Below are 12,752 nucleotides of genomic sequence, written 5' to 3'. Positions count from 1 at the left end.
CTGGTGAAATGTTGGTGGGTGCTATGTCGCATTAGCAAGACCCCCAAAGCACCAATACAGTGGAACCCCCCCACAAGTGACCCCATTTTGCAAACTACACCCCTCAGGGAATTTATCTAGGGGTATAGTGTACATTTCAAACCCCCAGGGGTTTCACCAATTTTGATACAACTGGGCAGTGAAAATGAAAAATTACATTTTTTTTACACAAAAATGCAGTTCTGGCTCAAAATTTTTCATTTTCAGAAGGTATGAAGGAGAAAAAGCACCCCAAAATCTGTGCCCCAATTTCTCCCGAGTATGGCAATGCCTCATATGTGACCAAAAAATACCAGTTGGGTGCATGGCAGGACTCAGAAGGGAAGGAGTGATTTTTGGATTTTGCAGCTCAGATTCTGGTGGAATGAATGGTGGGTGCTATGTGGCATTAGCAAGACCCCCGAAGCACGGTGAAATGATGAACCTAATAATCCATAGATGTGTGGTATATTTTAAAACACTCCTTTTTACATAGGCCGGGTTTGTCGGGGCAAGTTTCACAGTGGAAAATAGTTTCCTTTCTTATTCCCTTTTTATAGCAAACTTTGCACCTTTTTTGTGTCCTGCCCTTTCTTGCAGTGGAGGGGATTTCGTTCGGAAAATGCTGCCCTGGTACAATACGGGGGCCAGTACTAGAAGTACTGGGGCCCTCTGCCTGCTGGTTCCCAAATATTAGGCCCTTTATGACTTCCTCTTGAAAGTGCATAAATGTCCCCCTCTGGCCGGTAGAACGGAATAGCACGTAAGCGTTATACAGTGCCATCTGGATGATATACACGGCCAGCTTCTTGTACCAGATTTTTGTTTTCCGCAGGGCACTGTACGGCTTCAGTACCTGATCTGAAAGATCCACTCCGCCCATGTACCTATTGTAATCCAGGATACAATTAGGTTTTGAGGTGTGGGTACTGGTACCTCGTACAGGGACGGAGGTGGTACTGTCTCCGTGAATTGTTGTCAGTATAAGGACATCCCTCTTGTCCTTATATTTGACCAACAACATATTTTCGGTGCATATTCCCCTGCTTTCACCCCTTCTCATTACTTGGGCAATGTGCGTTTTTGGGAGGCCTCTTTGGTTCTTGCGCACAGTACCGCAAGCTGCTGTACCTCTTGAACCAAGGGCCTTAAACAGGGGGATGCTAGTGTAAAAGTTATCCACATAGAGGTGATAACCTTTATCCAGGAAGGGGTGCACTAAATCCCAGACAATTTTTCCACTAACACTTTCGAGGGAGGGGGGGCATTCTGGCGGTTCAATTCTTGAATCCTTCCCTTTATATACCCTAAACATGTGGGTGTACCCTGAGGTGCTTTCACACAGCTTATACATTTTTATGCCATACCTTGCCCTCTTACTGGGAAGGTACTGGCGGAATTTAACCCTTCCTTTAAAATGTATAAGGGACTCGTCGATACAAATAAATTTTTCAGGGATGTACATCTCTGCAAATTTGGCACTGAAATGATCAATGACCGGCCTGACTTTGAATAGCCGGTCAAAGGTGGGATCATCTCTGGGTGGGCACTGTGCATTATCGTTGTAATGCAAAAATTTAAGGATCATCTCAAAACGAGCCCGAGTCATGGCCATACGGTAAAATGGGGTGCTGTACAGAACATCTGTACTCCAATATTGCCTAATTTCTGGCTTTTTTACTATGCCCATATGAAACGCCAGACCCCAAAACGTCATCATCTCTACTGCATCTACAGGGGTCCACCTAGCAAATGATGACGTGGGGTTTTGAGCAATAAACTGCTGGGCATATAAATTAGTTTGGTCCACCATTAAATTTATAAAATCATCAGAGAAAAATAATTTGAAAAAGTCAATTTCTCTGAGACCTGTGGAATCAAATTGGATTCCTGGCATGGCCAAAAACTCAGGAACCTGGGGCTCAAAATTGTCTGGTGGTGGGGTCCATACGAGATCAATTATTGGGGGGGGGGTCTCAGCTGCTCTACGGGGGCGTCTTTGAGGGGGTCCCTCATCACTAGAGGAGGAAGAGGAGCTTAAGATGAATCCTTCAAATTCCCCGCTTGCCTCACTGGCTGTGTCAGAGTCAGAGGCAAGCATGGCATATGCCTCCTCCACTGAATACATTCTTCTGGATGACTGGGATGACATTTGGGATGCCATTTTTATTTTTGTGTTACTGGTAGTGAAATGTTTCAACACGTGTATAGTGTAGGGGGGGGTACAAACTTTATTTCAACCCGGGGGGTATGTAGTGTGTAGTGTGTATGTAGTGCAGAAAAAAAAAATACTTTATACAAAAAAAAAAATTGAAGGGGTTAAAAAAAAAAAAAAATTGAAGGGGTTAAAAAAAAAAAAAAAAGGTCCTGCGCCAAAAATTGAGCACAGATGTTGGTCAGTAACGTCCGTCACTGAACAGCGCTCAAAGGCAACAGGAATTTGATAAAAAAAAAAAATAGATCAACCCTGTGCCGAAAAAGCTGATCAGTGATGTACGTCACTGATCAGCGCACAGTGGCCACAGGACACCCACAAAATCACAGTGTGTGTAAAAAAAAAATTAAAAAAAGACCCCACAGCACCCACAAAAAAAAAAAAAGGTGATCAGTGATGCGACACTGATTACCAGTGAGGGGCAGCAGGTGCACAACCTTTGGTGCAACTGACAGTGCAACTGGCAGCAACTGACAGGTATATATAAAAAAAAAAACCTCTGCACCCCCAAAAAGTTGCTGATCACCTCAGATATAGTGATCAGCACAAAAGGCGGGGGCAGCAGACACAAAATATATCACTCTCTATCACTCTCTGTCACTATCTCTCTCTATCTCTCACTATCTATCACTCTATGACACTGCAGCAGCAGCACTGACAGTTATATATATGAAAAATAACCCCTGCACCCCCAAAAAGTTGCTGGGGGTGCACAAAAGGGGGGCAGCAGACACAAAATATAGCAGTCTCTATCACTCTCTGTCACTATCTCTCTCTATCTCTCTATCTCTCACTCTATGACACTGCAGCAGCAGCACTGACAGGTATATATATCTAAAAAAAAAACCTGCGCCCCCAAAAAGTTGCTGATCAGTTAATTTATACTGATCAGCACAAAAGGGGGGGCAGCAGTCAGTTATATAAAAAATATATAGCACAATCTGTCACTATCTCTCTCTCTCTCTATCTCTCTATCTCTATCTCTCTCTATCTCTCTATCTATAGCTCTATCACACTGCAGCAGCACAAAATATAGCACTCTCTGTCACTAGGCCTCTCTATCTCTCTCTATCTCTCTCTCTCTATCTCTCTATCTAATAACTCGCAGCAGCACAACACAGCACAACACAGCACAGGATGTCACAAGAAGAAGCAAGATCCAGGCAGTGATCAGGTAAGTATTTAGAGGGGTTCTGGTCAGTATATCGCGGCAGCTGGGCACGGTGACCGCACTGCACGCAATTCCAGACCGGAATGGCGTCTGCAGTGCAGTCACCGTTAGTTTAAACCCCCCTCCATGGCTGTGATTTGTTCGTCGGTCCGACGAACCAATCACAGCCTTTGGGGGCGGGCGGGGTGAGGTGGGGTGACACCAGTGTCACCCTTACACCCCGCGGTGATTGGTGCTGTACTTTACAGCACCAATCACCTCCGATCCCTGTGTCACCGGCGAACGTTATTCGCCGGTGACACAGAAAACGCTGTGAATGGCTGTTCACACTGAACAGCCAATCGCAGCGATCGCCAACGGGGGGGCGGCATCGCTGCCCCCCCTGGGCATGCAGGGACATGTCTGCTGTCAGGGACAGCAGACATCGTCCCTCTGTCCCCGCGTCTATAGACGCGGGGACAGTTTCAAGTCATGACGTATATATACGTCATGTGTCGGGAAGTACATCCCGGCCATGACGTATATATACGTCAAATGTCGGGAAGGGGTTAAACATTGATGATGGAGCACCTGTGATCGGTCATTGCAGGATCTACTGGAAGCAGCCTTATACTAAAGCTTGGTACATACTTATAGATATACAGGTATTTGCAGACGGATCGGGTAACACACACGCTGCCCAATCCGTCAGGACTGACATCACAACTGCAAATGTGCTCGCCCACTGAGCTGCAAATGTGCCCGCCCACCGGCGGCTCCTGCAACTACTGTAGGGGAGGTTAGCGGATTGCCCATACACACATAAAGTTGCGCCAATATATCTTTAGCTATATCGGGCATTGGCTGTGTTGCACAGCCGACGTGATATAGCTGTGAACGACGCCATTCACAGATAATTTCATGGTACATCCATATATCAACTATTCAGTCGAACGGCCGATATATCGCCCAGTGTGCATGCATCTTTACTCAGGTCCTGCGAACTGTTTGTGTGCACAGGCTGTCCGAGTCACTTGCCCATGGCAAGCCCAGCTTCACGCCCCTCATTGCAGCCTGAAGCTGCACCCCTGGACTTCCCTCAACACTCTACTTTCTTAATGCCTGTCTGCCTGGGTTTTGAATGCACGACTGCAATTGTTTCGCAGCTAATGTTCTGGCACATGTGCAGTTTGCTGCTTGTTCAGTTATTAGCAGAAGCAATTAGTTTTAAAAATGAATCTACAGAACACTGTAATCATGCTCTTCTAATCTACAGAACACATTTTTAGTTATCAATCAGGTAGCTGTCGGCATTAAACATAAAAATTCCTGATCACTACATAAATATTTATAGGGTTTGTTGATCGCTTGAATTATATTTTTGGAAATGTATTATATAGTATGTTTTTTGTTTGTGTTTGCAGAAGGTTGAAGATATTTTAAAGAAATTGTTACAGATAATGGAAAATCATGGCAAGTAAGTAAATCATATATTACAAAGTAACTATCATGCACAGTATTGATTGCCACATGGTGATGTCACCTTCTATTATTTTATTTATTAACCGTTATTTGCAGTAAGGGGGGCATTTAATCTTTCGGTTTCCTAGCACGGCGCCCACGGTCTAGATTGTATGTGTGGGGCTAATATCTCAAGCATCTCATGCATCTTATGTGTTTGTGCGGCATAAGATGCATGAGATGATGCAATCAACGAGATTTTTACATTGGAATCATTGTAAAAAGGCCCCAAAACCCCAATTTTAATTGCTAACCCCCCCCCCCCCCCTTATGGGTGAAATGGCCCACCCCATTGTTAACGCCACCCCACTATTGACGCCAACCCGAAGCGTGGCGAGGGGTGGAGGTACGCGTCCTCCGACCGTTTCATACCCCCACTATCCACGTCGGCGTGGAGTTGATTTTATATAGTGTGAAGAGCGTGGCGAGCGGACGCGGAATACATGTAAAATAGTCCGCGTCCACTCGCGGGGCTCGCTGCGCTCGCCACGCTTCGGGCTCGGTGGCTTGCTGCGCTCGCGACACTATATAAAATGAACTCCACGCCGACGTGGATAGTGGGGGTATGAAAAGGTCGGAGGACGCGTACCGTCGCCCCGCTTCGGGTTGGCGTTGATAGTGCTGGTGGCGTTAACAATGGTTATTGGAGGCTCACGATTTTTGATCTCATGGATCTTATGCATCTTATGGATGCATAAGATCCATGAAATTAAAAAATCGGGTCCATCACGTTGATTGTATGCCTTAAGTACCTTAAACTTAAGGCATACAATCAATGAGACGGGCGCTGTGCTAGGAAAGCAGTACCAATCTTTCCCCTAATGCAGGGGTGGCCAACCGGTCAGAGGTAAAGAGCCGAAAAATATCTGTAGTCTAGCTAAAGAGCCAACAACATGCGCCCGCCGAAGGCGGGCGCGCCCAAAAAAGGGGCGTGGTCTATTTGGACCCCTTGGATGGGTGTAATACACATATGCCTCCAATAGTGCCAGATACATATGCTCCCACGGTGCCGGGTATTTTACAACATAATGCCGATTACACGTCACACAACCATTACATAGTATACCACATGCCATGCTCATTACATGTTATGCCACATACCGTAATGCCCATTACATGATATACCACACACTGTGATGCCCATTCATTTTGCCAGGACTCAATTTATTTCTAAGTAGGGATAACAAGGACAGTGCGCGCCAAATTCACCGTAATGCTGATTACATGTCACACACCCATTATATAGCATACCACATGCCATAATGCCCATTACATATTATGCCACACACCGTAATGCCCATTACATGTTATACCAAACACCATAATGCCCATTACACTAAACACCATGATGCCCTTTACACATTATGCCACACTTTTTAATGCCCATTATATATAATACCACACCCGTAAAGCCAATTACATATAAGTGCTGCTTACCTAAAGCCCGTTGCTACGGGGTTAATTCTTGATGCCAAGGGTTTCCTATTTCATGCTCGATGTCAGGGATTGCATGCTCTGGGGTACATGCACTATGCCAGGGGTTATATGGTCTGCCAGGGGTTACATGCTCATTGCAAAGGGGAGAGTGAGAGGTGAGGCCAGGCAGGGGGAGCAGTGAGGCCAGGCAGGGGGAGCAGTGAGACCAGGCAGGGGGAGCAGTGAGACCAGGCAGGGGGGAGCAGTGAGACCAGGCACGGGAAGCAGTGAGGCCAGGCACGGGGAGCAGTGAGGCCAGGCACGGGGAGCAGTGAGGCCAGGCACGGGGAGCAGTGAGGCCAGGCACGGGGAGCAGTGAGGCCAGGCAGCCGGGCAGAGAACTATCAGCGGCAGCGCAGCCCACCCCAGCCGCTGTAGCTGTCAGAGGAGAGTAGGTCTGCGCGCTATTTGAAATCTCGCGCCAGCTCACACGGTCCGACACTGGCAGCCAATCAGGAGCCGCCACTCCGACTAGCTGCGTGAGCCGGCGCGAGATTTAAAATAGCCACAGAGTCAGACGTACACAGTCCTCTGTGATGTCGGGTCACCGGCAGCGCCGGAGCTTGATCCCCGGCGACGGCAGCGAGGCTGCCCGACCCTCCCTGCTCTGTTCCCGGACAATGTATAGTCCGGGAACGCCATCCAGGACGGGTAGTAAGTTACCCAGCAGAAGCCGGCGAGCCGCACTGTAGCAGGGGGCGAGCCGCATGCGGCTCGAGAGCCGCGGGTTGGCAACCCCTGCCCTAATGTATTATTTTTGGAAATAAGGGTATTTCACCAGATAAACGCCTGGGATTTGCGTTTGCAGAGCCGGCTTCGCATTAGGTGCCTCTTCCGCAGAAAAACACCACGCAACATATGCCTGCTCTATATATATGCTTAGCAGTTAGCACACAATATTAGAGCAACTGGGGAAGTGCTGCAGCCATATAACTTTTATTTTAGAATGTAGAATTAGAGGCCAGCACAACAAAATAAAGTATCAAAAAATAGTTCATAGAGCAACTCCATAAAACAGGAAAAATGGACACACCACTAAAAAAATGTCACAAAGTTAATGTACAGAAATTACCATCAAAAGTACACATGGTGGTCCATTTGGAAGGTCACTGATGCCCGATGGCCGTTTCGATGTACTATCACCGTCCTCAGGAGCATCATGCTCGAGGGATGACAAAAACTATTTTTTGATGCTTTATTTTGATATATATATATATATATATATATATATATATATATATATATATATGCAAGAAATAGTATATCCAGCGCACTCAGTCCAAGGGGGGTATTCAATGTCTGTCGAGCTCGGTCGCCGTCGAGCGTTTCATGGAGTTCACCTGAGAATTTTGTTTTATTTTGCATCTCGGATATTCAATCCTTTGGTTTTTTTCCGCGCTAGGGTTTTTTTTTCTCATTTCGTTTTGCTCGCCTGTCGAGATTATGTGATCTCGAGTAACCGAGCTCTTTGGACCCTTTTTTTAATCGATTTGACACGCACCCTATTCAATGTTCATGTATGGATGTATTTCTCGACACACTTTAGGCAATTATTCTGGGTGTTTTGCTCGCCTCCATCTTGAGGCGTGATGTTTGTATTTTATTGTGAAATAGTTTGAGGTTTCCATCTGTTACTCCTCATACATATTTTGCTACTATGGCCATTATTATACAGGTTGAGTATCCCTTATCCAAAATGCTCGGGACCAGGAGAATTTTGGGTAACGGATTATTCCGTATTTTGGAATATTTTAATATTTCAATGATGTATCTTGCATTTATGTTGTACATATACATCAAACATGAAATAAACACAAATATATTGTATTTGTGCATAAGACAAGGTTTCAAAACATGAAACAAAGTTTGTGTACAATCTCAGGCACTGAATTTAAATGCCAAGCAATCATTTTCTTGCACATATATAGTGCCAGTTACATATCATTCCCTCAGTAGTGCTGTTACAGATGTCCCCAGTAAGGTTTTAGCAAAAAAAAAATTTTTGGTTCACTTTCTGGAATGTATGGCTTTCGGAATAATTCGGATAACGGATATTCGGATACGGGATACTCAACCTGTAACTTGTTTTGCGAAAGACATAACAGCAGCGGTGTTGTCAGCATGTGTTTTGCAAATGCTGCGTGCATATTTTCACCCAACAAATATTGTGCAGAAGCACACTTTTCATGGAGAATATTGTATGGCATTATTTTTTGTTTATAGAAGGTGTGTACTGTTCCTAACCATCTAACCAAATCTAACCAAAAGCCAGTCATAACAGGAATAGGCGAGGGAACACGAGTTACAAGCCTTTTTATAGGCGCGGACATGGCGCGAAGGCGAGTTTATACAATGTTGTGAGTTATGGGCGTTCCAAACGTCGACAGGAGGAGACTTCGAGGATTGACACTTTGAATTGGCGAGATCACGGCTTGCAGGGAAAAATATTTCAGTCGAGCAAAACGTAACCATAATAAAGTCGACTGCACGAGGTGAATAAAATGAGATTGAATACCCCCCCAAAAGTCCTTGTATATAACAATGTCCAAAAAGTCCCACAATGTGTGCCGCTCCAGTTTTAGGATCAACCACGAATTCTCAAAAGTATGCTTGTAGAAAAGAATAAAATGAAGTGCACCAATCAGTAATAAAATAAACACAACTTTACTTATATAATACTGACATACATTGGGGTATGAATAGCATAGCTTGCCATAGAGGAGTCGGGCAGCACTGCAGGAAGGCACCGATGGAACAGCCGTACACGCGGTGATCAGTCGCCGGCAGGACCCAGCCCAGCAGCCGCTTACTCAGATCTTCTCCTCCAAATCGTCATGGACCAAGGGGACGTCACAACGTCAGGATCACAGGAAGCCATGCCCAACGCGTTTGGTCACAGGTTCGGACTTCACTACAACATCGAGATTTTATTTACCCCTGATGAAGTCTAGCTGATGAAACACGTTGGTTTTCTGATGAACACTAAATGGAAATGTGGATTTCTGATGAACATTATATGGAAATCTGATATCTAAGTCACTGGACCACATGCTGCTGTAAAGATTCTTATGTTGAACATATTTAAAAAAAAATCAAAATCTTTTTATTAAAAATTGTTTAAAACTGTTCCAGCTATTGTTTATTAAGTCATATACAAACAATATTTGAGCTGGTGGTGGTGTTTGTATTGGCACACTCTATATACTCTCTTTGCATATATATATATATATATATATATATATATATATATATATATATATATATATATGTCTGGTACTCTCTGGTGGTCTGCTGGGAGAAGCACTTTCCACACCAGCCAGAACTAGAGGTGCGGTGGGTTTCCACTTACCCCGGAGTTCACACATACACTCATGCATTCACACATATTACATACTCACCGCTGCTACAGAAGCCAGCTTTGGATGGGGAGTAATTAGTCAGGGCTGCCACCAGAAATAGTGAGGCCCAGGACTGACAGAAATAGTGGGGCGCGCCAACCCCACCCCTCTTGAAAATAAATATATATATATACATACACACACACACACACACACACACACACACACACACATATACCAGTTTACTTGCTCTATATTAAATAAATACTGACATTACCAGCTGCTGGTAATTAAATAAAAAATTTTACATGGGAAAAAAAGAAAGAATCATTACCCTGTCTGTGTTGAAGCACTTATTTGTGCAGGGATGAAAAAGAGGGGGAGACCTGGAAAGCTGTCTCCCTCCTAAACATAATCAGCCTTATTGCAACTTCAAAGTACAAACATTCCGGCAAGACGTCCTGTGACCAGGGCAGCCGAGAGGGGGGGTGAGCAGGTACTAATTACCTGGGCCCAGGCATGCTGGAGGGGCCCCGCAGAAGCCCTGGTCCGACCCCCTCCCTTCCCCCTTCGTCCCTCCCGGGTAGCAACAGCAGCACACACTTCTACAGCATGTGCTGTGCTGACAGCAGGCTCAGCATGAGTGTCTCACTGACAGCGTGAGAGGTCATGCTGAGCCTGCTGTCAGCACAGCACATGCTGTAGGTGTGTGCTGCTGCTGAGATTACAGTTTTTAGTTTTCTTTCACCCTCCTCTAAACATTTTGGGGGCGTGGCCTATGTGCGGGAGGTGCCCACACTTAGGCGACTCCCCAAAATTTTACCGGGGAGCCTGCCCTGCCTGTGACGCTTCATTGCTCTCACTCCCACTAGTAGCCTGTCGGGCTAAACTGCATCACGGGATTTGTAGTTTATATTTAACTGCTCATCGTCTGAGCACTAAAATATGATCTACAATTCCCATGATCCACTGTCCCTGCTTCTCTGCCTGCCCAGCCGGCCAGGTTCCTCAGTCGTCTGACAGCAGCTGAGCTGAATCCCGGCGGCACCTTCCACTGTAGCGCTCTAGGCAGTGCGTACCCGGCATAACAGTCAGGTCAGCCTTGCATTTGATACATGCTGACACTCTCGGGCCCCATTTCTGTCCGGGACCCGGGACTCAAGTACACCCAGACCCCCCCTCTTGGCGGCCCTGATTACAGTCTAATTAAGCTAATTGGGAACTTCCAACTTTAGGATTCTGGGGTCCCAGGGATTTTTCACAAAATTTAAACAATTTTAGGAAGAAAAAAAAAAACAGACTTGTAATTCAGACCTGACCACATGGCCGTGAATTTGCACATTGGCCAATTATTGTTAGACTACGCTTGGGTACAGCCCATAGTTCACATGCGCGAGGCCATCCTGTGATGAAATTCTGCTACTTTATTTAATCGCTGCCCTTTCGCAAGGTGATTCACAGGAACTGGGGGTGGGAACTGGGCATTCCATGCGAGTGCCAAGATAAACGCCAGGTGCACCAGAAAAAAAATTGGGAGTGACAGGGAAAATACAGGTGCGCCCCCAAGGGTTTTAGGGGAGCGTGTGTGACATAAGTTTCAGGCCCGATATTTCTTTTTCCATCCCATCGCCGAGTAAGTCTCTGGCTACACTGAGCCTGCGATGAGTGGTACCCACTGTAAAAGTCATTCCATGTTGAGTGGCTTATAAATGGTTTTGAACCATATTCACTTGGCTGCGAATTGATTTGCAGCCGTACACATCCATTCACACAGATCACAATAAATCGCAAGGCGGGATTTGAACCTAGCGCGGGGGGGGGGGGGGGGGGTGTGTCTTCCTGAACGCTGGCTGCTGTGAATTTGTGATGTGCGATCAGGTCTGAATTACACCCTTGGTACGATAAATCAGACTTGGGGCCAGTTCTATCATGCTTCAAGAAGTGATTAAATGGAGAGTGATAAACAACCAGCCAATCAGGTCCGAATTGCCATGTTACAGGCTGGGTTTGAATATGACAGGAGCTGATTGGCTGCTGTGTCTTCACTCTCCACTATATCACTTTTTGAAGCTTGATACATTTGGCCCTTGGTGCGAGAAAAATCAGAAATGGTGTGTCCCATTTTTCTGTCACCTAATAGGATAGCAAATCCCAACAGCTGTGGGACTTTTTTTTAACACCCCCCCAGCAATTGAATACCCGTGTATGTCTTTATCATTCTTATCAATCAATCCCTGCCCCCACTGGAGCTCACAGTCTTTTAATTACGTACCATATGAAGAGACCCACAATATTTTATTCCATCAGAAATGTTTTTAAACTGTACGTAAAGTAATTGCAGGCCACGCAACAAATGTTTAAATGTATCTTTCCTAATATACTTCTACTTCTTTGTGCTAATTTGCAGACCTATTAATGCAGAGTCACTTCAGAAATGCTGTGATGCTAGCCTTGCCCTGCACAACAGTATCTGCTGTAACCTATCATTGAAGGACCAGTCTGAGCTCCCTGCTCTCTCTGCAGCAATCATCTTAACTCTAATAAGTTTGCCAGGTTTCTTGGTGAGTAGGTATATGTAATTGCACAGTGTGTAGTATATATGTAATAACCTTCTATACAATGTATTGTGTGTCATGATGAAGCACGCTATAGTGAATTTGTTTACAGTGGTGAATAATTCCCAGCAGCCTCGGCAGCTGCACAAAAAAAGTCAGTAGCATGTTAACAGTACTGTACCGGCAAAATCATTTTGTACCGATTTTTGAAGCTGCCGGCTCTCCCCTCCCTGGTCCCGTTCCAAAGGGTCCCTTGCGGCCCGAAGCGTGGCGAGCGGACGTGGAATACTTTTTAACGAATCCACGTCCCCTCACCACGCTTCGGCCTCGGTTTATATCTAACTCCATGCCCACTTGGATAGTGGGGAAAGGAAAAGGACCCATTTTTCCATCTAATCCTATGTTAAAATGGACTCAGTCCATTTTAACATTGAATCCTATGGAAAAATCGGGTCCATCGCATTGCATGCCTTAAGTTA

At 45.5% G+C, this 12,752-nt stretch overlaps 1 protein-coding gene across 5 annotated transcripts in view; it reads left to right on the top strand.

The window, feature by feature from the left end:
- RNF213 (ring finger protein 213) overlaps positions 1–12,752 on the top strand; it is a 218,750-nt gene that overhangs the window by 93,635 nt on the left and 112,363 nt on the right. For all 5 annotated transcript variants that reach the window (XM_083181465.1, XM_083181462.1, XM_083181466.1 and 2 more), the window contains 2 exons: positions 4,808–4,860; positions 12,126–12,279. In XM_083181465.1, coding sequence (XP_083037591.1) covers positions 4,808–4,860; positions 12,126–12,279 — 207 coding nt within the window. The remainder of the gene's footprint in view (positions 1–4,807; positions 4,861–12,125; positions 12,280–12,752) is intronic.

This window comes from Crinia signifera, chromosome 4 (genome assembly GCF_055691185.1).
Source record: "Crinia signifera chromosome 4, ASM5569118v1, whole genome shotgun sequence".
NCBI classification, from domain to species: domain Eukaryota; kingdom Metazoa; phylum Chordata; class Amphibia; order Anura; family Myobatrachidae; genus Crinia; species Crinia signifera.
The sequence above is the reverse complement of the archived record's forward strand: the minus strand, read 5'-3'. Positions and strand labels throughout refer to the sequence as shown.